This window comes from Notothenia coriiceps, unplaced genomic scaffold (genome assembly GCF_000735185.1).
Source record: "Notothenia coriiceps isolate Sejong01 unplaced genomic scaffold, NC01 NC01_scaffold00035357, whole genome shotgun sequence".
Classification (NCBI taxonomy): Eukaryota; Metazoa; Chordata; class Actinopteri; order Perciformes; family Nototheniidae; genus Notothenia; species Notothenia coriiceps.
The window spans coordinates 213,997-241,167 of record NW_011368058.1 but is presented as its reverse complement, the minus strand read 5'-3'; the positions used below and the strand labels follow the sequence as shown (position 1 = coordinate 241,167).

At 38.9% G+C, this 27,171-nt stretch overlaps 1 protein-coding gene across 1 annotated transcript; it reads right to left on the bottom strand.

Moving 5' to 3' along the window:
• Positions 1 to 772: 772 nt before the first annotated feature.
• rtf2 (replication termination factor 2) lies at positions 773 to 2,511 on the bottom strand. Its single transcript, XM_010791278.1, has 5 exons — positions 2,350 to 2,511; positions 1,801 to 1,895; positions 1,519 to 1,612; positions 1,265 to 1,404; positions 773 to 917 (listed from the first exon to the last, which is right to left on the bottom strand). Exons 1-5 carry the CDS (start codon positions 2,416 to 2,418, stop codon positions 788 to 790), a joined length of 528 nt encoding a protein of 175 aa, XP_010789580.1. The 5' UTR covers positions 2,419 to 2,511; the 3' UTR covers positions 773 to 787.
• Positions 2,512 to 27,171: the final 24,660 nt, after the last annotated feature.

Sequence of the window (27,171 nt, the reverse complement as noted above, 5' to 3'; positions counted from 1 at the left end):
AATCAGAGTAGGCTCTCTGCTTTCTTTTGTACTTCAATAGGATTTGTAGGAGATAGCCTACAGTCTTTGCAAATAACAGTGTTTTATTGGCTACGGCAATTTTAGCTATGCTGTCATTTAGCATAACTGCCCTTCTGAACCAAATCAACAACAAATATTCTTGGACTTTCAAGCAATATTATTGTTAACGCAGCTACTTTTGTTGTACTGTTGAGTACAAGTTATGAAGTACATTTTTGCTAACATTTAGAATTACCTATAACAAACTTTCACACGGAACTGATAGGATATTCTATTAATCTATTTGTAACATAAGCCTGTAATACATATGCAAAATTGTAAATTGCAGACATAAAAAAAATGAAGTCTCCCAAGGTTTACGTTTACTGATTTGGACTATCACACATGTTGACACTTCTGAGAGTTCTAAATACCTTAAATAATTAAATAATGTATATAAAAGTGTTTTATTATAGGCTACAACAATTTTCTTTAGAGCTGAAACATTGTATACAACCACAAATCGTATACTTCAGAATAGTAACACACATTTGTACCCATCTAAGCAACAGATTGTGCATCTGGAACCATATGCCAATGCCAGACAGCTATTGTGTTATTTGCACTGATACAAATGCTGCTTATTTACCAAGCATTAGCCGTAAGAGAACATTTTGTATGAATCAAAGAAGCAAAACTACCGCCAAACAGTGAGAGATTAGAGGTTAAGCTGAAATATTAAACTGCAATAGGAAAATAAAAACAGACTAATGTCATAGTGTCTTGGTCAGAAACTTGGAACAAAGTGACTGGGGAAAAAAATAGCAACATCTCTCACCTTGTGGCAGATATCTGTCTTGATCTCTTTCAGGGCCCTATCAGAAAAGACGCAGCCACAAGTCTGCAGGTAACAGAACCTAGGAATAGAAACATTCATGTATTTGATATTTAAAAAGGAATCTTAAAAGATTTGGACATATTCTTCCACAAAATAAGGTGCATTCCTCTAACATTGTTTGAACAAAACATTTGGACGAAATGTTATACCGGTCAGGAGAACAGTGGCATCATGCCAAATATATAAACAATGTGATAACAAATATTTGAAATGTCATCTGATGTAAATGTAACCCTTGACTGAAGATAGACTACAGTCCCCCAGATGTCAAAGTTGATCTTTAAATCAAATGGATATAATAATCACAATAAAACACCAGTCTTTAATTATTCTTATGATGTGGATCCTCTACTCTTTGTTTGTTACCTGTGCTTGCCATTCATCTCCAACCCAACAACTGGGCAAATGAACATGCCGCAGTGGAGGTCCTCATATACGTCTCCTTTAGTATTACTTCTCTCTCCCGCCCACTCAGGGTTATCAGTCAAATTCAGCTCTTTAATATCCTGCAGAGGGGATTGATAAACATGAAAAATGTGAATATGAAATCACCGCAAATCCACACAAGAGTCAACATGTCATAGCTCTGAATTTGGGAGTTTAAAACAGTGTCAACATACCTTAATCCCACGGATGTGAGTAACAACCTCCATATTGGGTCTGTCAGCAGTCTTATCCAGAAGGTATTCAATGATAGCATCTTTGTTGTAGAGTCTGAAACAAAACATGGACCGGACTTTAAGGTCATAGTGTGCTGCAATAATTGAATCTTCTACAATAAGCTTAGTTGTTTGTGACACGAACCCTCACTGTCACATAATGTAAAACACCTGTCTCCGCAGTTGTATCTGGGCAAATTATTTCTGCCTGATCGACGACTAACAGAGAGAGCCAACTCTTACCTTCCCACCTCGCAGGAAACAATGGGGCGTCTGAGTTTCTCCTGGCTCAAGGCACAGTATTTCCATTTGGCAGCTCGCTCTGCATTTCTATCAACCTGGACACATTAAACAGGCATGTAAGAGCACACCGTACAACATATACACAAATAGCAGTTAACTGTTAATTACCTATGTCTTAAGAATGTCAAGATTAAATATTTTAAACATTATATCATATATAAATGTAAGATAAATAACACGTAATGTAACCTACTATTACCAATAACGTAAGTGTTAAAAGCTAACGTTAGCTAGCTAGTTAGCTGTCGAGTAGTTAGCCAACCTTTGCGTCAAGCAACACAACACCTCACAAGACACATTTATCAATTGTCGAAAACATTTTTATAAATGGTTACTAACCTAAGATAACTGAAAGTATCGCTTCAAATTGTTTTAATTACTATCTTAACAAATAGCCAAATGCTAGCCAGCTAACAGTTAGCAACCTAAAAACAGCCACATCGCGAACAGTTATTAACTTCACATATAATAAAAATAAGCATTACACACCTTCTCTACTTTTTTGGGGCCTTTCACCAACTCGTGTCTTTTAGGAATCGTGCCACCATCACATCCCATCTTGAAAGATAAAGTTGAATCAACCGATTAGCTTACTTTGGACAAAGCTACTAAGGCAGGAAGTTCCCAGCTTGTAAACAAACAACGAGAGCTCTCCCAAACTCGCGGGATGTGCGATTGATGTAATGTCGCCCTCTAGTGACTGAATTAACCAAATCTTCAGATGTATTTTATATCTTCAGCCACAGTGTGGAAGCATCACCCCAACTATTAGTAAACTTGTTTGCATTCAACAAGCAGCAGTCAATGAGAGCTGCCAGAGCAATTGGAAGCCAGTGGGGTTAGAATTGCACCATAAAATACAAATACAAATACAAATACAAATAAACAACAGAAAGACACTAACTAATTATCCATAACGTTTAATAAAGCTTAGTCAGTCTCAGTTTGACACCAGTACTTTTTTTTGTTTCGTAAGCACAATACACTATTGTAGCCATGCATGTTAACAGAAAAAAACAACTTCACCCAGATTAATTCACTTGTTTACTGCCCATCCATCTATTAGACGTTTTTCAGTCAGCCATTAAACCCAGAACTAGTAAGTGACATTAGTCTGGCTTTCAGGCCTGTTGTCAGAGTGGTCTAAAGATGAAAGTTTCCTTGGAAGATGGTTCAATGAGTGCTAATTAGATCTGTTTCCTGTGCCTTGCAGGCTGCAGATTAGTTTACTATCGATGGCACTGTCCAAGAGCGACCATTAGTTTGGGGAATACCTCAGTGGAGACATCTCTGGCGTCATGACTGATAATCTGCAATGAAAAAAAACACTGAATAAAAACACAGCGTTTGACTTCATATTGGATAGGAAAATAGATTTGAACCTCTTTAAACTCACCACACACAGACAGCTGCTAATGTGGTTCCTAAAATGTAGTAAAACTAACAAATATAAACATAGAAACATTTCTCCATTTTGCCTGTTGGTTCGATTGGTTCTTCCTGTAATTTATAAATTGTGTTATGTGTCTTATTGAATTTCCCCCCTTTCTCACACAGAGCTAAATGTTTAGTATGGATTTTCATTAGGGCCAATGGAGTAAAAGCACTGTTAGCAAACTATCTTTGAGAGAGTGGAGCGCCCCAGGCTGATAGTGCAAACCAACACCTCAGGAACACACAATGCACAATGGCAACTGGACAAAAGGAGACGGGAACAATGGCCTTCTATCCCTGTCTTGCATGTTCTGCTGTTCCAAAACTTTAGAGCCAATAGAGATGTTTTTCCGTGATTTATAAAGGCTGATAATAAAACACACTACAAAGATCTCTTTAGAGGAAAGTTAGTCTTAGTAAAACAGTGACACATTGTTGTAATTTTCACACCAATTCAAGTTTTAGGTCAGTTCATCGGGATGCAAAAAAGTATGCAAGAAAACCAAAAAAACACAACCATAGAATCTAGAGTCTATTTTGGCATGCCATAAATTCCTCAGTTAAAGAGTTATGTGAGCTGGATAGATACAAAGTGGGAAGTTAATTGATGCTTATTTAATCTAGTTAAGATATCACAGCTTCCAAACAGAGATACATGTATTGTGTGTTGATATCACATTGCAATTAATTTGAATATGATCCTTAAGTATTCTCCGGCACTTAGAAAATGAGGCGGTTAAAAAATATATATTAGTATAGTGAGTAACCTGTGCCATTTCACATCTAAAGTAACTCCAATCCAAAGCCATGTGAATGTGTCACATGCCTATAAATCCCCACTGTTTTGATCTCCATACCCTCCAGTTTTACATTAAATCTGAAAAGTTTGCACAGCTGAAATGCAGCTTCCTTTTCCCCTAATCTCCCCCTCTGAGTGACCTCCCCACCACACATCTCTTCCTGGCCGGCTGTGGTGCTACCCAGCACGGCTGACCCAAAGAAAACCCCAACCACCAAGCGCCCATCCAACCTCATGTTTATACTTCCATGATGAGTCCAACCTGCCCAATCAGACTTCCACTGACTGGCCTTGAACTGAAACTGTATACATCTTAACCATCCCAGCCATCCGAAGCAGCCAGTGGAGACCAAGGCTGCATTAATTGCACGCACCAGCCCTGGTAGTGCACCGAGTCCAATGCATTTAGCGTTTCTAATTGGGAAGGAATTGCTGTGTTTACATTGGCGCTAGTTGATAGAGCTGGACCCTTAGCCCTCCAGCCAACTTAGCTAAAGCCCTCTGAAGGAGAAATACCATACTGCGTAGTCCCTGAAATCTCTCTGGACAGAGTTGGAAAGAAATTATTTGGAACAGAGTAGGGGAATATTTACTCATTTATCAGGTGGGAGGGGAAGAGTTGATCTTTTACTTTTGTAAGATTTTTAGGGAAAGTTGTTACTTTTTTACTTTGGCTTTCAAAGTCATCAATAATTTAATCGGTACAATGTTATGTCAATAATAATAGTCTAATATGTCTATCACTATTTCCCAGATCCCCATGTGACATCTCTAAATGGCTTTTTTTATGCAACTAGCAGTCCAAAACCCAAAGTTAGGGAACCTTTAGTTAAACAAAACACAGCAAATACTCACATCTGAGAAGCAAGTGTTTTTGGATTGATTTGCCAAAATTGATTTGGACATTTCTGTCATTTCAACCCCAAGCTGGACCTCCACTATAAGACCAGTTTAACTGCTGCAAGCCCAGGAGCTAAATAACTATACTAAATTATCTCTTATTTTGTAACTAATTCAATGGATAAACTGACACCATAACAAATATTAGAATGTAACTACAAATACTACCGTCACTACATTTTTCCCTGAATAAAACTACTTTACAAATATGTTATTTGTGAATTTAAGATGAATAGGGATCACCAATGTGCTCAGTCAGCTCCAACACAGTGTATCAAGCCATATGCAAGTTCATGTACATATAATGAGAAATCCAAAACCCTGGAAAAAGCGCACCACATCCAACATGAAGACTGCAACGGGTTACCACACACACCAGTCGACCACAATTATTTTCTCATTCCTTTTTCTGTTTATGTTGAATCTCACATAGCTAAAGTTATGTTAGTTGGAAACATTGTATAAAACTAATTTTTCTTTCCTCTTGGTCTGAGCTGTATGAGAGTGAGTAACCCAGTAGAGCAATAGTAACTTGGTGATGCCTTGGTCGGTGTCTATTATAGTAATATACCCCATGTACAGTAGTTGGGCATCAAGTGGTTAACAGGAGATGCTGCCTGGAGTTTTACTTTACTTTTCCCTTTAGAAAACAGGATCAAAATAACATATCTGACCTAAAAAAATAGGATTTATTATTTTTAGCTATTTCAATTGGGTTTGGAAACACTTTAGATGACTCAGAAGTAAAGAAATCAGGTTATGTCTGTATCTCTCAGCTTCCAGTGTATGACTGTTGAACAAAAACAGGCCCCATGATGACAGGATTCCTCCAACAGATGATTGCGGGCCATTTTTCCCTGTTGCACCAGCCTGCTGTGTGACAGTTTTAATCCATTGGCTTTGCTGAAGTGTACAGCTCAACATTATATTCACCACAAACTCTATGAAGCACTGGGACCTCTTATGATCCCATCCAAGCCGAGACACAGTGCACCAGCACACACACACACACACACACACACACACACACACACACACACACACACACACACACACACACACACACACACACACGCAGTCCACCTGGACGTATTTTTACCATCAGCCAGTTTATGATTATCTTTTCCACTGTGGCAAACCAGTTCTGAACACCCACTGACAGAAAACCCACTAACAGATAAATGGATACATACACGCACACAGCTCAGATTTGTGTAGTATACATTCACAGTTTGTATAGGCAGACATTCATGTGACACACACATGATCCTGGGTCGCTCCTTGATGGCTGTGACTTGGCAAAAAAAGTCTTAATACATCAGGGGAGGCTATATGAAGGGAACAATTGCATGTGCACCGGCAGCCCAGACTCAGTCACATATCATTAGCTTGACGGGATACCCGAAAGGATCTGACAGCCTCCTGGCTGTGACTGGTGTGGCCCGGGGTGATGGGGACATACCTGTGGCTGCCTTGTGTACTCTGTGGGCACGTGGTGAGCACTAAGCACACGTAGCAGCTGAGGCCTGGCAGCGATGGTAGCTAAGGTTCTGGGTGTCTACGCCAGACGCCGCCTCACCATACACATCTTCAGCAATAATAAAACACACTCTTTCTTACAATTTGTTCTTATGCTCACTTTCACCGTCTCATGCTCTATCTCACTCTTTCCTGCCCATACACACACTCACATTACACAGACATGAGGATAAAACAGAAGGTGATTCTGTTGTCTGCTTAGCCGCAAGCTCAGTGCTAGCTTTGAATGCTCACCAGAACTCAATTTGGAGTTGAGTTATTAAAGTCTGCTTACCAGACTTTGTGGTTTAAATCAGAGGGTAATATGTCTTTAGATGAATAGTTTGACATTTTGGAAAATATCGGTAGTTGCCATCTTTCTAAAAGAGGTTGAAAAGATTGATACCGCTGTAATGTTTGTCCTGTAGATACATGGCTAAAACACAAAGTTGGTTAGCTATTGCTATAGCCTAGCTTAATGTAAAGACTGTAAAGAGGAGTAGCCTGACTGTGTCTTAAGGTGAAACAATCAGCATAAGTTCCCAAAATGACCCGTTATATCTTGTTTATTTAATACGTACAAAGACCATATTGTAAAAATGGCACTTGCTGTTACAGGGGGTTACAGGCTTGAGTTATATTGGCCAGGAGCAATAACTTTCTAAAATATTACTGGTTCCCCGGCACTTTCAAGGTGATGACAAGATTTGAGGAAGTTATGCTTCTGGCCAAGAAATGGCCGACACATTTACTCTTTGTTTTTGTGCGGATAAAACAAACAAGATATAATGTGTTCATTAGTTAGCTTTAACTAGCCACACGCTCCAGCTTTGTATTGAACATACAGCTAAGAATGCAGAACTATTCCTTTAACAATAAAACACTTTTCTGACTTACTTCTTGTCTCTGTCACACCTTTTGCGCACACGTTTATATATGCTTCTAAAAAAGGGGGGATTTGTCATTTTTGGTACATCCATGTGTCTTGTTTAAAATAACACACATTTTTTCAATGATAAGAATGAGCCTTCAGGCTGCAGCGTTTTTATTCAGTGCACTCCTAGATGTCTCCCTGAGGGGTCTTTGGAAGAACACATGTTTTTAATAAGGGTCTTTACGTCTGGCCTTGCATAAATGTTTAGCAGCGTTCCTTCTGGGAACTGGGGCCTGTCTTTACAGTGGAGACTAATCAGCTGTAAATTCTGTTTTAAAAAGGAAAAGGAAGGCATGGAAGGAGTTAATCTCCAAGGCCCTCTGTCTCACCCTGTTTTTCTCCCTCTTTCTCTCTCTCTCTCTCATACACAGATGCACATACAGTTCATACACACTTACACATTCCCCCCTGCAGAAAGTGAAAGGAGGGGTTGATGACAAAAAGGAAAGAGAGAAGAAAAGCTTGAGGCTTTGACAAATGATCTAATAAACGGGTCGGGAGATTACAGGCTAGGTGCCCGCTGGGAGAGGAAGTAGGGCAGTAAATATTTTTTAAAAGCTGTCAATAAATTTGTAGTGTTGAGTTGAAAGAAGTATCCACGGCCAGAGCTGAGGACATTGGGCTCCTGTGCTAGGTGCTTTTTTGTGAGAGCTTTGGGTTAATAGTCTACAGGCTGAGTAATTTAAGTGGTGGTGTATGAGACAGAATAGCAAAAGTTATTCTAGAATGAAATAAGTTACAAGTAAGCTGTAATAAATCCATCCTTATAGCAGTTTTACAAACGTTTCCTTTTGAGTGGGTCAAAGGGGTGCTGGAGGCGATCCCAGCTGACATTTAGATGTCAATTAAATAAAAATCAATCTTCATGCTGACATGCTGTCATCATGCTGACAGACAGCGCAGTGAGAGATTTAGATTGAGATCATGTGCTGCTGTCTTTCTGAAAAAATACACCTAAACCAGCCAAATGTTCTTATGTAATACTGCACAAGGCAATGATAAAAAATAAACTGATGCTGTATCATTATATTCACAACGTTTATTTCACTTCTTGAGGGAAGCAGCATATCTGTTTGGAATGGGAGTTTGTGAGGAGTACCGTCCTCTTATTGTAAAGCCACTGTTTAGTTTAGTTCTTTAGGTAGTAAACAAGTGATGATGGAGACACTGTTATCACTAGCTCTGCCTCCACAGTTGGCGGGGAGTCTGTCAGAGCCCCATAAAGTTCACCGACACCAGTCTCACTTTCCCACACCTTTCAAACATGCTTGTTACTCAGCAGCCCAATTAAAGCTGATTTAAGGGTTCACCTGTGTGCCTATTGGCAAATACTCCCCCAGGGCGGTGCATCTGTGGGATTGATGGGTTGATGAGATAATGACAGACAGCCACAGGTCTCACCTCGACTGTTTTAGTGCTCCGACATTGATTGGCTAATTTTCTGAATAAGTCAGGTCCTCCAGAAATCTGTAAAGAATAGGTTGGCCTCACAGTAGGACTATAGTGAAGAAGGATATAGTCATGAAGATTTGAGAGGGCTTTGTCATCTCAAGTAGGAATAAGAAAAAAATGATGATGACTTTGTTACCTTTTTACTTTTCATTACTATCCATTTTATAATTCTTGATTTATTTTGCCCCATTGGCATATTTAACTTAAGTTTTCCTTACGTTGACAATAGGTAATTGCTGGACTTGCAAACAGTTGGATTAGACCACAACCTGTGTTACATGTCTTGTTGATTGAAGTGAAGTAATACATCGGAATGGAAAATTAAACAACATATTTTCAACCATTTGTCTTGTTCATGATTACTATGACATTTAAATTATTCTTTTTGACCTCCCTCTCATCAGACATACACAATAAAAGAATACGAATAAATTCCCCTTTTTCTCTTTAACATCAGCTGTCACTTGGCAATTGATCATCAATCGTGGTCATACTGTAATAATAAAACTCACTCTGTTTTGTAGCTACGAAGGGCGGTCTTAAATATTCTTCTAAGACCAGGAAATGTTATCTTTTGGACAACATCAAATGACATCAACATATTTTCTGATCACTTCTTATGTGTGCTCTCTCTCCCTCACATTCTTCTGCCCACGCACGCACGCACGCACGCATGCAAACACACACAAAACATGACAGCAGGCCCTGCAGATATGGGAGAAGTTCCAGGATATTGATACTTTCTTTAACACCTTCCTCCTCACCCTTGGAACATACCCTCTTTAGTTTCTGTTTGGTAAGCAGAGAGAACATCCTCGAGTCGCTCCTGTTTTCTACTCCCCAGCTGGTTTCCCGTCCTGTGGATAGTATTTCACTGATCCCCTGACACTGCACTGCTGCTGCCAAGGTGTGGTGGCCAGAGGTTCAAGGCCTCTAAGCCAATCAAACACAGCACAGATAACAAGCTTGTCCACTGCATGAGGCGTTAACATTTCAGCCCTGCTGTTACAGTGAGGTTGCTGTGAGACAGTGAATGGGTATTGCTTTAAAATGACATGTCATTCATTTGATACCAGAAACACCTATATAGGTCACTAGCACATTTGTAGACTCTATTTTTATATAGACACAATTATACTGTATAACCTGGTTAAAATTGACACATTTTCTGGCATTTTAGGGATTAAGTATTTTGTATTTTAAATAATGAGATAAAATACTTAACAGCTTTATAAAATGTGACAGCAATTGTTTGAATCCTAATTTTGAATATTTTTTGTTTGATTATAACTTGCCAAAATGTTGAGTGATCTTAAAATCTGCACCAAAAAAAAGATAATCACCTAGCAAATAAAAATGTTATGTTATTAAAATATAAAATGAGTTTTTCTTAAAACAGATAAAGCATTTTTCCGCAAAATTCGGTTGATACTGTTGTCTTGAAAATGTGCTTTAGTCCAAAACTCTGTCAGAATTGGAAAGAAATGTTAAGTGAGTCTCTTCCCATCCCTGCCAGTACAGCTTCTTCTAATGCACTGTTGAAGTAGTGGTCTTACCTGGTTGGCCTTACGACAGCATTGGCTAATAAACGCCACTCTTAATCATTCTTCCATCTTTCACACACTTCTGGGGTTTAAGTTTGCCTAACCGTGCCAGAGACCAAGGTTCAAACCCCTCCGACATTTATGCAGCTGCCCTTGAAGCAAAAGCAGCAGCTACCAAACAGACATCACTTTCAATCATCATCACAACCTCAGAGCCCTCAGAGAACAAGCAGTCTGTCCCAAGGTTTCCAGTTTCACCTCCAAAAACTCTTCAAAACTCCACTGGCCTCACCAGTATTCCTTTAAATTTCCATTCACTCTGACCTACACAATCTTAAATGCATGTCCTCTCACCGTAACGATAATTGAAAATCAGAGAGCAGGGGGGAAAAAAAATCCCTTTTTTTCGAAACCATTATCTTTTTTTGATGGGCAATTGACTTTGGAATTGGGGGTTTATAGCGAGGGAGGGGTGGTGGTGGTGGAGTTTGTCTGGGCTTTCCAATAAGAGCTCCATGGGCCTCCTGCCCTGTTCGGCTGTGATGCCTGCGTGCTGAGTTTGGCTTGGCTTGAGTCTCTGCACTTGATGGTTTATTCATATTCAGCAGTGCAGGACGCTTTGCCATGAGGTTCCTCTCACACTCAATATGTCTGCAAAGAAGTAACAGAAAGTCGGTCTGAGTCCCAGTTTTGCTGTACGGGTGTTTCAAATGTTTTTCTCCAGTCTTAAGATTGGATCAACGAGGTCGACCAACACCACAGAATTTCCCCCTTTTCTCCTGAAATGCAGATGTTTTACATCTGTCAAACAAGGATTTGTAGGATAATTCTATTGTTTTTTTGATCTACATGAAAAATGTCTGGTCTGATCTTGATCCCGAGAGTTTTCTGTTTGTTTTATTCTCTTCTTTTCCATTTCTTGTATTCATCAACTCCCTGAATTCCTTTCCAGGGTTTTGAACTTGTAAGAGACTGGAAAAAATGATTTTAAACAATAATAGCTCATGTCCATCTTACATCAGAGAGCCAGAGAGGTTTGGCATTTGGAGGAAAAATGTATGCTTTGTTTATATTCCAGCCTCCCCCACAGTCATCACCCATCCCACAAATACATAGTGTACTAACACACACATGCACAAACGGCATTTTAATACACAAATAGGTATCCAACCACTACTGAAATGCCTAATCTCTGCTTTATCATTGTGTCCATGGCTCGTGTTCATCAATTAACAAGCCACTTGCTATTAAAAAAAACAACAACATCAACTTCCCCCGAAAAGCCCAGTCAAAACAAGCGGCAAAGGCTGGCTTGTCCACACTGCCCTTCTTAATCAAAGCCAGATGTCAAAAACTATTTCTCTCTTTTCCTCACTGCACCCCTTTCTCCAATCGCTCATTCTCCCCTTCTTTTCCTCCCACATTCCCTTTCCTGTCTGAGATTGTGTAGACGGCTGGTCCTCAGCAGTTGTGATTTGGCACTCTTGTCGGTTCTCTGTCTTTCTTTCTGTCCTTTTCTCTCTCCCTCTAGAGCGTTCTCCCCCTCTCTTTCTTTTTTGTTTCTAGAACCAACGTCCTGTCAAGCAGGCATGGACCTGCGTTGACCCCCCGGAGCATTCACAATCATTCAAGGTGAAAAATTAGACCCACATGGCAGATGCCGCCAAAGAAGTGCCTCTTGCAAAATAACTTCCAGTTGATCTGCCTGCCCATTTGATGTGATGGCGATTTTGAAAAACATGCCACAGCCTGCCTGTCTCACTGAGAGCTCTAGACTTTGTTCTGTTTACTTTAGCACGAGCCATGTCCCTTTGGTTACAGCTCTTTGAAGAGAGCAGTCTTGTGGCTGTCGACACACCATTCTCAGTTTGTCGGAGCCGGAGCCAGGTCCAGAGTGAACGCTAATTTACTTTTCCACCTCAGTGCCGAGAGAAAACACCCTTTCCCAGAGATGCTAAACAATACAGGCAGTCCTTTTCTGCTAACTGCTCTTCAGGGGGGGAACCTCTGGAGCTGGTCTTCAGGGGGGGAACCTCTGGAGCTGGTCTTCAGGGGGGGGACCTCTGGAGCTGGTCTTCAGGGGGGGACCTCTGGAGCTGGTCTTCCTACTGCTGCTGCTTTCAGACGGCTATCTTTGCTCAACCTCTTTAATCTGAGAAGCAAATAGCCCCCAGTGTTGTCCTTAGAGCTCAGGCACAACTCTGACCGGCTCAATGGGTCCTTGGAGAGTAGCAACAAAAGCACAAGTCGGTGTGTTTGAAGTCTGCCTTGTGATTGGCACTAATTTACTGGCTCTTTACCCCCTTTATACTTTTGAATTACATCATGTTGTATTGCATTATAGAATAAACTGTGATTTATTCCGCTCTGGAAAAACAGGAACTGCTATGTCAAAAATGTCAAATGTTCTGCTCTTAGTTGAACTCCTAAGAGTAATTCATTATGGAAACCACAGTTTCCGACGGAATCAGAAATGTATAATTTTCTCCCTTCTTTGATTTTCAGTAGCAAATCACAACAATGACCTTATGTTCTTATTTAGTCAAGGCCTTAATTAGTGAAATGTAAACAAGGATTGAAAGCAGATTGTTGGAACTCTTGTACTTTTTTAAAAGCACATTACATCATTTTAGTTCAAGCGTGACCATTTTTCATAATGGCAAAGCTTAATTTTTCACTTATTTAACATTATCAATCAGGAGATCTCGACAGGTCACATGTTCTCTTCAGTTGTTTTTTCTCATCATTAAAACAAATGTTGACCAAGGTATATTACCGGTATTAAAGGCTGTTTGGCTTCCCCCAACCTATTTCTCTATACATTAAAGACTTTGTCAGAAACATTGTCAGAATCCGATATTTTATAACTAAATGCACATTTTAATGTTGAAATTGAATCCCTAAAGTTGTGCAAAAAGATTACAAAAGCATCATCTGAAGTAATAAAATCGCAGATAAATAAAATGTTAGCCTACTTTTAAATGTTAATTGACAACTGGATTGTTCCTAATCCTGGCTCTTATCAGGCTGGGCTGTATCTCTGAATTATTGACTGTGGACGGTGCTTCAATGCTCTGCTGGGATTGAGGAGAGGGGGGGGGGGCAGATTCTTGAAGGGGACACTTGTGGGAAGGAAAAGGGTCTCATTGCGAGAGATCAGCTTGTGTAAACATTCAGGTTAATGAAGCTCAGTGGGCCTAATCCTCAGCCCTCTTTCTCACTCTCCCTCGCCCCGGCCTCAAAACCCTTCACCCCTCCTCGGTACCTCCACCCCCCCTGGTTTCCACCATAATCCCTTGCAGGAGCAGGCACTGTCAATCAAAAAGACCCCAGGGAAGGAAGGCAGGGGGAGACGTGTGTGCATGTAGGTATATATGTGTGTGTGTTAGCATACAGTACCTACATTTAAGATCGGATATTGCGTTCACAAAAAACAAACATCTCATACCTGTGCAGTGTGCACACATATGCGGGGGCGGATTGATTTGAGGTGGCATGCAGTTGGGGGATTTGCTTTGAAAGAGCCGCACTGCTCTAAACCATATAAGCGGAGAAGGTGGAAGCTCTGGGTCCAGACCTGGACTTGGGGGTAATCAGCAACACATGAACCATATATGACGAAGGGGAAAAGAGGATGAAGGAGCAAAGAGGGGGAGGACGGGAAGGCAGGTTTCCTTAAAGCTCTCCAAACACTGACATCACACATTGTGGTCAGGCTATCAGACGAAACACACAGAGCTTGAGGACATGTTTTTTACCATAAAATAACATGATCATAATATATTGGGCCTGTCAAAAAATATGTGGACTGATAAGTCTTCCTTCATTTGAAAATAACTTTTAGGCTACAGGTTAACATGTTTGATAAACAGCAAACTTTGGAAGGGATTGTTATGTTTCACCTAGCTATGATTTTGATGAATTATTCCAAATTGACCTTTTAAAACAGTGACTGTCAACCATCTACCAACAGTTACAGGCACAGCAGGTCTGAGTTGGCACATCATTAATTCCTTTGGCTTATTGTTGGGTAAAAGGTCATGACATAATGCTATGTATTTCCCCTGTTTGAAAGCTTGGATGCTGTCCTTATGAGTGGCGCTGTCGTTTTCTTTTTTTAAATGTTCCAAGTTCATAATCCAGCAAGCCAAGCCAAAGTAAAAGTGTTTTGCGCTTGCCAAACACTACCGTTAGCCCTCATCCTAAAACTCTTTCTCCTGTAACATTAAAACTGAAATACTATTTGATAATATGAAGGATTGTGTGTATATATATATATATATATTTAAATATATTAAAAGGCTCTACACAGAAATACAATCACAATGCACCTCTTTGCTATCCTCTATGGATCATAAAAATGAAAATGGTGCTGACTTTTTTCTTGGGTCATGCAGCGAAGCCTCAGTCTCTAAGCAATATATCATTTATTAATAGCTATGAAGTGCATATTTAGGACCCCTTGTTAAAACAAGTGGTCTAGAAACATATAAAAAGTCAGCTGGTGACAGCATTTTAATGATACATTAAGTCGTTCTTCCGACTTTGGTTGGTTCATTAGCTTAGAACCGTAATGTAGAAACAACCTGGGCATTACAAATAACTTATAATGTACTTGTAAATAACATTAATGGTGCAACAATTGAGCAAAGAAAATGGAGTAGGTTAGCCATGAAATATAATTATTTTCCAGAATAGGCATGTTTTTTTTATAAAAACATTTGCTTTTCATCAGAGTAAATGCTCAAAAATAACATTTCCAACTAATCTAAAGCACTCTACCTGCACAGCTGATAACAACGACAACTTGCTTTGTCACAAATTGATATGCAATAATAAATCAAATGTTTCTTACCATCAACGCAATATTTACTTTCATATGTTTCTGTGTAATATTACATCATTGTTGTTAGGACTTAAAGGCGTTCACGAAAGCTTTTTCAATAGGACTTGTTTTTTTCAGGTTATCCTGACACCACATGATGTAGCATAAACCACCTGATGGAGCTAACAATAGCTTATTTGGCTCACTGATAAACATAAGAAACAGTTTTTATTTCAGCAAAGTCAATAGTCGCAAAGTGTGCCTACTTTACTAAATAATAACAAATTGTTTACACATTTTACAATACGAACATTAAGTAGTTACTATAGTTAAGTTACTATTTTACTTAAACGTGTATGTGCCATTGTACACAGAATGCTAGACAGGACCAGCAACAGCCACTCGGAGGGCGGGGACAATTCTGAATGACCTGTTAAGTGCTACCAAGAGTTTCCATAAGCAGCCATGTTTCTTTCTCAGACACAGAATTTGCCCTGAGGAACTGTAAACAGTGTTAACTAACTAACACCTTCTCCCCCGCCCACTCCTGAATAGTTACAAACCAGCTGGGTAATGGCCACTACCTCATGAAACAGACACCGAGAACAGCGTGTATGTGTTAGTGTGTCGGCTGAGACAGTACAGCAGTTTGTGTGTGAATGGATGGATGGATGTTGTTTTCACTTCCTCCTTGGCCAACTCCCTGTACTGTCTTCACACTAACAATACCATCGAAGCCCAAGGACAGAGCCTGAACTGGCCATTCAACTCCACTGTTGCTATATCAGTTCCAGCCCTTCATCTGGGGGGGGGATTAGCAAATATTCACAGTGAGCTTACAGCATGTGTTGGTTTTTCATAGTAGCTTGAAAATGTACCTGGTATGCTAATTATATAGGTGATGTTGTCCCAAATGCAAAAAAAGTCACTTTATTCACCTTAACACCTGTCGAAATGAATTGAACCATTACTTCAAAATATGACGAAATCAAGACTGAAAGATTCCAAATTGTATTGATGAAAAAAACATAAAAGGTCATCCTGAATATACTAATATACTGTTCTCAAGAAGAACTTCAGAAGGTCTTTATTATCTACTGTTTATGTTTCATATGCAGTACATATAGATATAGTAATAAAAAGTAGATATATATAGATAGTAATTTGAGCTACGATGAGTATAAAATATTAAGTTTGCAGCTTTAACGGTTGTTTTTGGACAAAATAGTGCATGAAATGAAAATGAAAATGAAAGATATATGTAGCCTAATTTTGATTAAAAATATTAAAAACAATGACAAAACCTCTACTATAGGTGGTGTGTGCAGGGTGATTTCAGAAGGCCATCGACGGCATGACTAATCTTGGCAGTATTAGTTTACCATATCTGGTCTCGCTCGTTTCTCTCACAGTTCTCATTTTTCTGTCGTCTTTACGGATTTCCCATTTGCTTCCACCAAAGGTTGGGCTGCTGTTTTATGATGGCGCAGTTATTGTGATGATGATGATTTATGTTCTAATACGCTTCTCCCTCGTTTAGCCCTGCTCCCTGGGTTCCCATAAATCAATGCAGATATGGAGCCTAGCTTGGCTTCTTGCCACTCATGCCACGCCAACTTTTGTCAAAGGACAACTAAGGCCTGAAAAACACAGGCGCTCAAAAGAAAAATCAAGAACTACCCGAATATAATCAGCGTCCAGTTATTTATTTTTACATTAAATTCAGTAACAATTACTGATGATCTAAGGCTTTTTGTGGCCTTCTCATCAGTCTGAAAAAAAAGAATACGAAATCTGCAACTATTTACTGCCTGCCTCTAACTATTTACCGGCAAATATGTCACAGAACCTTTTGCAGTGAGCCCCGTTAACACCACACAGACCAGTTTGTCTGAGCACTTCTGTCAGAGGTCTTTTCAGTGGAGCCAGATGGTAGAACCAGAGAAGGGGTGAGAGAGAGACAGATGACAGAAATGGATAAAAAGAGTAAGGTACAGGATGACAAACTGGGTGGTTTGGGGTTCCCCTGGCATTCTGTGTTACGCTAGGAGCACAAACATACACACAAACCACACACAAATGAACCCACACATAAATGCTCAAGTATTCAGCCCAGACTCAAAATCCAACTGCTGGCTCTGAACCAACACTAACATGGTACAGTCCATACCCTTGTGTGGCATCATGGAGTAAAACTGGGTCGCTCTGCCAACTTTCTTCTTCTGTGGTAAAGCTGCTGTGTGGCACCAGAGAATGAGCCAGCAACATCCCACTGCCTCTTCCAAGTCCTTCCCTTTTCTCTTCTTCTGTGGTGGCGGAGCTGGTGTGGTGACAAGGGCAGCCTGAGATGCAGTGAGGGCCCCTCACTTGACTGAATTATCTCATCAGGGTCCTTTTATTAGGAACTCAGCGGACTTATTATTTTTATTATTAACGGCCTGTGTTTTCATCCTCAGGATGCCAGGCTTCAGTGCACACAGCTGTTTCTCCTCAACTGCTATGTTTTCTTAACTTAAGAGGTGCTTTTGCAAAATGGCGTTCAGATATTTTTCTTCAGCATCCCCCCGCTCTACGCCTATCTTTTCACTGGTCTGGCTTTCTTTTTTTCCCCTCTTCCTTAGGCGGGATTAGGCCAAGTTTAACAGCCATGTCTCCGAGCTGGAGTGACAGGCTGGTAAAATTATGTTGAACACAGCGAGCCAGATAATCATTAAAGTATGAAATAATAAATCCAACTTGGCCTGGTTTGTGTCAAGCAAAGCACAACAATGTGCTTAAACATTCAACGTGACAGTAAGAAAGCATACCTTTCTCAACAGTATATAAAGTAGAAACATTTGGTGGGAATTCTTCGTAGAATTTGCCAACATCAATTATGTAGTGATGATTAAATATACATCATGAAAAAGAAATGAACCGGTTTGAAAGAAGGATATAGAAATTACTGGTCATGAAGAAGTATTTAAAAATAGAAAGTTCCTCAGAAAGTCTTAATCCTAAAGTCCTACAGGGAAGATTCATGAGGTATATCTTTATCTATCATTCATCACACCCCCACTGTCTTTTAGGAGAGGGTCATTTAGTGAACGTGGAGACATCAGGCTGCTAGCTAATAACCTAGTAGTGGAAGTCTGATCAATAGCACAGCTCAGGTTTCCAGCTACATCACAGAGAGAAAGTGTAGCAGCAGCTGTTAGGAGCTTCAGTCTCGATATGAACGGCAAATCTCACAAAGAGAAGAGAAGCATTCCTTAGTGAGGTTTAGAGTATGGAAAATGTGTTCATGTAAAAGATGACGATTCAGCTGAAAGGGCAGTGGAGGTTTCTTTTTTGTGAAAATCGTGAGATAACCATATCCTGTTTGGGGCCCTTGCTGATAAAAACATTTTCATTGTTTTCTTGGGAGGACACTATCCTACTTTTCGTTTTGAAAAACAATGTTGGTGAAAAAGAGGAATAAGCTATCTGAGCCATCTTATTATGCTAGTAAAAACATTAGTATATCACTAGATATATCTTTCAAAAGGTCTCCCAATATTAACCAAAAGCAATTTGTTTGAGACCCATAATATTTGACTTAAAATGCTGTTTTAGGCTAACATTAAAACATTTTCAAATTAATTTATAATTGGCATTTCTTAAGTTTAGTCGAGCAAACTCAGCTACTGTATACTTAAAGCGTTTAGCTCAAAACACAGAAAAAATAATTTTACCATCATTACAACCATGCCGTTTTTCAATAATTCAGACCATACAGTGAAATAGCTAGGATCCCGTGTTCATGAGCTCCCCTAACACCATCTGAAGACTATAATAAAGACACAGACAACCAGAAACATTTCACACAAATTCAAACCGTACTGCGGAGCTCAAGCTGCGTTCAGAAGCAGAAAACATGATTCACACATTCAGACACAGACACCCCTGAAGCCGTCGGTTTTTATGGATCCCAAAAGTCCCATTATTTCTTTTTGAAACAGGCGCATATTCTCTGAAGCTTTTTCACTTGGCCTAGTGAGTCAGGACTAATAATGGCACTGTGCCTTCAATGCTAAACTTGTTAATATGACTGTGATTTCAGCACCATCTCGATTTAGGAGGGACTCAAGCATTATTCCCAATGGCCTGTACTACTCAAAGAGTGAACACACAAGGATACAAAAAATACTTTTGAGGATAAGGGAGATATGGAAAGATGGATTGGAGCAGTACAACTAAGTGACAGTTTCAGAAAGCGATCTGGTGGGAATGTGTTGAGCTCCAAATATGAATATGATTTGGGTTATTGTTCCATCAGATAAAGAAGTTCAGCTGTATAAACCGACTTTTAATGTTGAAACTCACACTGCTTTATCAAATTTAGATAAACATGACCAAAACTGTTTTAACTCTTTTTTGGCCACCTAAATGAAATGTACATGCATGCCTTGTTGTGCCAATTGTGCTTTTTCCAAATTCCAAGTAGGGTAGCACTTTAGTCATTCTTCTCCTTCACCACAGCTTAATGGTGGTAAGACTAGACTTGGTAAAACCAGAAAGGGGGGATGGTCTGAACCCATGGTCAGTCACGATGTTAAGAAAGGAAGAAAAAAACACTCAGCATCCATCAGTCGTGGTCCCAAGACAGTTGGCTTACTTTCCTTCCTGGTGGTTTATCAATAAAGTGATTACCTTCATAGAAAGAGCAGTGCCTTTTAAAAGCTTCTTTACTTGTCAGATAATTAAATCAGCCAATAGAGAATCTGTTCCTGATCACATACATTAATTATTGATGAGCCAATAGATTCTTTGTAGGGGCTCAGGGGGTGGTTAATAATTGATCAACTCCATCTGGATTAATTAGTTTGAATTGACGATTTACATCATTCTGTTAGGGTTCCAGCAGTCCAAAATCAGCATTTATTAAGGAAAGGCAAAGTGTAGCAGCCGTGACTGTAATTGCTCGTATGACTTTGATCGGCTGAAATGTTTCCCTCAGTTGTTTGCAGAGTTATTAAATCCAAGCCTTCATTACCCACTGTGAGTAATAACAGGGTAATGCAGTAAGTCAAATGGTATTGTTCTAATTACGTGTGGTTGTGTGCGGCGTTCCATCGCCTGTCGACTGCTCAGAGACATGACCATAAAAACGACGGCCTCGGCACTCAGGCATGGATCCAATTAAGCTTTTTTTGTCTTTCTGAAAAAAAAAAACAATCATAAGGGAATATAAAATAAAAGAGAGTAAATACAAGTGCAGAGGGAAAGAGGCAGTTGCACAATTCTATGTTTGTGTTTTATCAAGTCCACTTCTTGAATCACTTGTGTGGTAACTTTCTCTATATTTCTAATTTATAAATAATAGGAAGAAAAGTTTCTTCCAAGAAACCTTGAGCAGGAAACCATGTTTTATCTGCAGGCTGTTTAAAGGATGTACATTTCAGAAATTACAGTGATTTTCTGCAACCTGAGCTCAATTATGGCAACTGAATAGTGTTTCACAGAACAATCTGTGGTATCTTACAGACTAGTGTGGCTTTGGTTTTCATGCAGGCTCCAAAATGACACAATGACTCACTGGCTTTGAACTGACACAAAGACAAACTGCCCTCAGCCAATGTTTGCTTTATACCCGTAAAACATTTGTTACATGCTCGTGTTTTTAGTGGTTACACGATGTATAAAGTCATACAAATTAGGACTTACCAAAAAGATAATAAAGACCAAAGCAGTATCAAATCTGCCACTTAATGAATGGCTTGTTTGTAACTATGACACAAGGACAAGGACTACATAGTCAATCATTTCCTATGCATACGAAAACATATACAGTATATATATATATATATATATATAGCTACATAAAGACAACAACACTTTAGGATCAAGTAAAATATGCATGCAGAACTATACGTTATTTAAATGAACATAATATTGACAAAATATTCTCCCCTCAAGTATCTGTTCTTAGCTTCATATCACATGATCTGCATCATTAGACTACTTCACCAAATTGTCATGGAAAAGTTTCCGACTTTTTATTTTCTCTGAGATGTTGTACATAGTGGGAGTTCCCAGTGTCTTTTTAATTGTAAAAACATCAATCAACTAATATTATATATAATGCAAGAATATATATGGGTAAAAGTCAAATCAGTGTGTCATTATATGTTTCTAGATATCTGTAAATCTGCATACTGATCACCTTCTTAATCGATTGTTTCTAATGGGCTCGATTACGGAATGGCACAAAAATCCACGCAAAAATCAAAGATACTGAATAAATATAAACTTTGTATCTTCCCAGTATCTTTAATAAAGCATTTCTACAACAGACCTTAGAGTAGACTGATGCTTTATATTAATTAACAGTTGGTTTCTTGATTTTCTTTCATTCAATCATTCACTGGAAGCTTCTCAGGATTGTTTGCAGTTTATATTAAAATGTTTAACACTAAGCCTTCGTCTTCCCCTGCTGTTTAGCTCTTTATGGGCGGAATTTTCACACACTTTGCAGTGACAAGGCAATGTGCAACAAGGTGAGGCCTCGGTGAAAATCCACTGCCTGGAGCCACCAAGCAGACCGGAGAGGAAATGAACACATTGCTCCTTTTTTCACACATGTACCTTCACCTCTCCTTACCTTTTTCTCTCTCACTCATTCACCCCAGGCACTGAACTGATAATCCAAAAGGTCACCGGTGGACTCCTTCTCTCGCCACTCCCTTCTCTTTCTCTACTACAATGAGAAAAAGATAGAAAAAACAAGCTTGAGGGAGTTTCATTCCTGATCACCTAGGGCAGGTAACTCAGGGAGTCGAACAAGTGTCTCCTCTTCAGTTGTCTGCCAAATGATTCCCTTGTTTAGTAAGATGATTCTATTCATTCGTTCAAGGTGAAAAGGTTATAACGATGATTCAGCGGTTAAAAGGTTGTATACAGTTCACTCATCTAATTAAAAAATGTAATAAGATAACTTCAAGATACAGATGGAGGCTGCACGTACCAAAAAAGGATTTCAAACATTATCTCAAATATACAATATATTATTTAGTGTGCATTACAGATAAACTGGCGGATAAGTTTGTCTCACATTGTAAGGTTGTGAGGGTTAGGGTTAGGATAGGTTTTAAAAAAAAAAAAAAATGTAAGCATTTACTGTACCATTATGACTTTAAGACTTGACCATGACAGTCAAACCTTTCATATAACAACAAAGCAAGTTAAACATAGGCAGTTCATTTAGTGGGAATGCTGACGAAGCTGACACAGCTACGCACAAAATGTCCTTTTCATTCTGCCGGGTTATTTTGCACCTCTTCTTCTCCCACATTGAACATCGCAGAAACTCCCTTCAAACATCAAAACGTTCAGCTCGGTCGGGAATCGATGGCTATTACTTTTATTATTCATAACTTTTCATAATTCCAGAGATACATCCAATAATACATCCCATTTTTAACATGGAAGTCAATGGAGAACTCTTCAGACTTCAACAATCTTCATGCAACTTCAACTGCTAACTGCTCCTTCATACTTTCACTCAGAAACCTCATTCCAAATTTAAAATGTTACACATCTTTCTGACATTATTCGTGTAACACAACTTTTAAATCTGATTCTTAAGCTTTTCAGCATAAAGCATTCCCGCTAGCAATTTCTTCAGGAATTGCATTCTCTAGTTTAAGTTGATATCTTTTATCTCCAGACTGCATTCAAACTTGTCCAGTTTATGTGTCTTCATATCAAATTATACCAAGAAAAGAACTCAAGGTAAATGACACACTTGCGCATTGCAGTTCAACATTTAAGTTTCCTTCCTGTAACCAATATTTCTCTTATGCAGAAGGGACAAATTAGCAGTCTCCCTTATCCATTAGCTTCTTGTTAAGCTATCACTTTTCGAATCATTGATTTGAAGCTATAAATGCTGTGGATGGGTTTGAGCTTATGGTGGAGGGGCGAAAGGTCAAAGGCCAAGGGTCATCATTTATTTTAGACTTAATCAATATTAACATAGTGAATGCACATGGGTAAACCAGCGACACAATTTGTCCTATTTGGTTTGACTGTCAATAAGCCATTTAAAGAACTCATTCATCACTGAATGAGTTGGGGTTTCTCAAGTGCATCAGTTATAAAATATAAAGCAGCAAAGTTACACCACGATTTTACTACTTACTACTTTTTCACTTTATATATCTGTGATATATGCTGCAGCAATTTGAACGCAGACATTGCAGGGTCTTGTATTACCCTCATTAAAATAGTCTGTTTGTGTGTCTTTCAGACAAAGTTATTATAAAAGCACAGTATAATATGTATATGGCCCCATTGAGGAAACGGGATCTCAAAGTACATTTAAAAAAGACGTTACTCTTCGCTTTTTAATTGTTTCAGAATTTCCTGTGGCTAAAATTCAGGTTTAACTCACAACCACAAGGTAAAAACAGTATGTTAACAAGCATGAGCATAACATAATAGTTTAACCTCTGTGTGTTAGGCAGAAAACACTGTATGACGTACACATCTTAAAAGTGTTAAGAGTCAGTCAACATCACAGGCTGTGTCTCATGACCGCTTACAAAATATGAGTCTTAGTGTTGACATTACTTTTGACCTACGTTTTTAAATTATTTTCCTGTCCTTTGACCTTGTTACAGTGAGATCCAGTGGAGAGAAAGAGCAGTCTCTCCGATGGTTTTCTCTCTTTTCTTAGACTCAAATCTGTTTTAGATTGCAAGGCAGCGGGGCTTCTGCGACTCAGGAAGCCATGAGAAAGCATTTGAGTTTGTCCTGTTCATACAGAAAAACAAGCTGTCTGTCTTCCAAAGAACAAGTGAAATCAGAAGTGTGTGTGTCCTAATTTCTTAGCACCTAATGGTGTTTTCACTTCTTTGCTGATAATGTGATTCCCTTTTACCTCTGCTTTGTTGTTTCTTTCTTTCTTACTGCCTTTGCTCCTCGTCGTATTACTCTTTGTCCCCTTTAACTCACTTATTTTTGCTGACATTGATTAAAACTTAATCTAACCCTTCTACATGAAATAACTAAATCAGACAGACATGCATATACAGTACAGGTCATGTAATGAACTCTTCCTTCCTCCAGCCTTTCAGCCCTGGGAATCCAGCACAACAGAGGCAGAAATGACATCATGCAGTGCCCTCATAGGTTAAATATAATCCCTTATCATTATGAAAACAGACACAAGACAACACAAATATGTTTTGTTTAAGCTCTCACGGTAAATGATCGTGAAATTATTCAACATATAGTAATACAAATAATCGACAAAAAACAAATGAATGTAATCATTTCTGCTTTCAGTTCATGTGACTTTTGTCATTTAGGGTTTAATTTTTGCTGCACATTAATCATAGTCCTGTTGTTTTCACACAACCAACAGCCACTTAGTCTTTGAAAATGTTCATATTTCTTTTTTAATAACAGCAGATGCTAATACTTGGCAATACTTTACATTGCATTATGAAGCAATGAGTAGGATGGAGAGGATCCGGTAAAGAAACAGTCTCTTTTTCATGTTCACTCAAACTGCCACAGGGCAGTTAATTTAAGAGCAATTATAACAACAATAGATAATGAAATTCTATATTTGTGAGATAAATCTTTTACCATATCACAAGTATGAGAACCATCCTTAACTGCATCTTATATTTACTACGAAAAGTATCAATCAACTTCCATTTTGACTGGCAGGAACTTTCCATCACTGTAGGACCACATAAATTCTCATGGACTGTATAACTATAAACGTTACTCTCAACAAATAACTGAATGTTTTGTTTTAGTGCAGCATGTTTTTAAATGTATACCGCTGTTTATAATTTAGTTGTATCTTATTGAATATATATATTATATATGTTTCATTTTTTCATTACTTTTCATTACTCACATGTTCCAATATCTAGGAACTTTTTTCACATCCAACTTTTTAGCCACCACATTTGTTCAGACTGGAATATCTCAAAAGAAATTGGATGGATTGCCATGAATGATTGTACAATAGGACATGCATGGTCCCCAGTGGATGAATCCTATTGACATTTGCTCTGAGGTTTGGGCTTTATTTGAATTCAAGAGGGAGTTATAAATTACAAAAAGTGAGAGAAAGTGTCAATCATCAGAGCTGCCACCTTAACACCAGCTGTGTTTTTTTGAGACATTTGTAGTATAGTTTGTGTTAGAAATACCAGGGGCTTAGTCTGTCAAGGAGGGTGGTTGCACTTTTCTTGTAATAAGTGGCTTTATGTAATTTTTACAAACAGAAAAGGTGAGGTAGTATTTTGCTCAAGGACACTTCAGCACAGCAAATGATCGACACATGGTGAAATCCTCCTTAAATGGAAACGTAAATTGTTGAGCTCACATTATGTTTTGAGCTGTAAACAAAAAGCCACATACCTCATCAGATGCTGTTGTTATATCTTAACACTTGAGGTGTCATTTACTCAAGGATCTTCTTTTTCCTCTGTTTTTCTTTAAAATCATTATCCAAACAAAAGCCATTCAGAGGTGTATTGTCATCATAATGTCCAGCCTCTGTCACCACCAACATGTCAAAAATCTGACAGAAACTTGTTCATTGTTAACAAAACAATAGGCTGTGTTGTTGTGAAACTATTTTGCACCATTCCTCTAGTCACATGGAGAGGGCAGAAATACAATACTCTGAACACGCCTCGTCTTTGTCAGAGAGAAAGAGGGTTTAAAAAATCTCTACGCTTTCAAACATGGATCCTAAAGTCTGATGCTTTCTGCTCCACCGTGGGAACTTGTAAAGCTACGTGTGAACGTATCTGTCTCACCTCTGGGCCTGTGCGCAGGAAATGGAAGAGTTGAAAGTGTGTTTTTGTGCGTATGTTCAGGGTGCCGGTGGAGGGTTTCAAAAGGCAAAAAAGTTGTGGAATTCTCTCAGGAGATAATCCATCATATGAGAGTAGGAGACTGGCTGAGGTTTGGGCTTTATTTGAATTCAAGAGGGAGTTATAAATTACAAAAAGTGAGAGTAAGTGTCAATCATCAGAGCTGCCACTTTAACACCAGCTGTGTTTTTGAGACATTTGTAGTATAGTTTGTGTTACCAGGGGCTCTAGTTTTTCAAGGGTGGTTGCACTTTTCTTGTAATAAGTGGCTTTATGTAATATCTGTTATTGATTAAAGTGACAACCTGTTGACTCACATACTGTACTGTGTAATACATAGACTAGAAATGTACGCTATTTTCACACAGGTTGACACAGCCACTGTTGTGTTTGTACGCATGGGAAAATATACAGAAGAGTCAGATGAATACCTGCCCTGAGGATGTTCTAGTTCACGTTTCCGCTGAAACATTCTTTTTAAAGTTTATGTTGTGTGTTGCAGTTCTTGGGCTTGGTGAGAAAGGTGTTCGTAGACCAAACACTTTCTCACGGTTCAACAGTTCACCCAGGGGCTGGAGCAGAAGATGAATCTCACTGTCTTCTCGTACCTTCAGGGTAAATAAACAGAAAAATATAAATGAGATTAAATTACAACTAATGGGATCACAATAGTCATCATTGGGTGCTATATAATAAATTGATGCAGTTAAAATGGTCATGTTCCAGCCTGCTGTTCTTTAGCTGAAGAATAATTGGCATGATGGAAGCAAAAAAAAGAAAAACCTTAGATGAAGATATATTTAAAGCATTATCTATTAAAGCATTTCAGAGAAGCGTGGCATAAAGTATGACCATTTTTTAAAACCAAACGTAGCAATATCCAATATCTTGTTTACCCGGCCAACTGCCCACACCTCAAAGCTATTCAATCCCTTCACAGTATACCACAAAAGATGAAAAACGACAAACGACCTTACCTCCCGGAGTGAAAGATGGAATTTCTTGAAGGACTGTTTAAATGATTACATTGAGTTATGAAG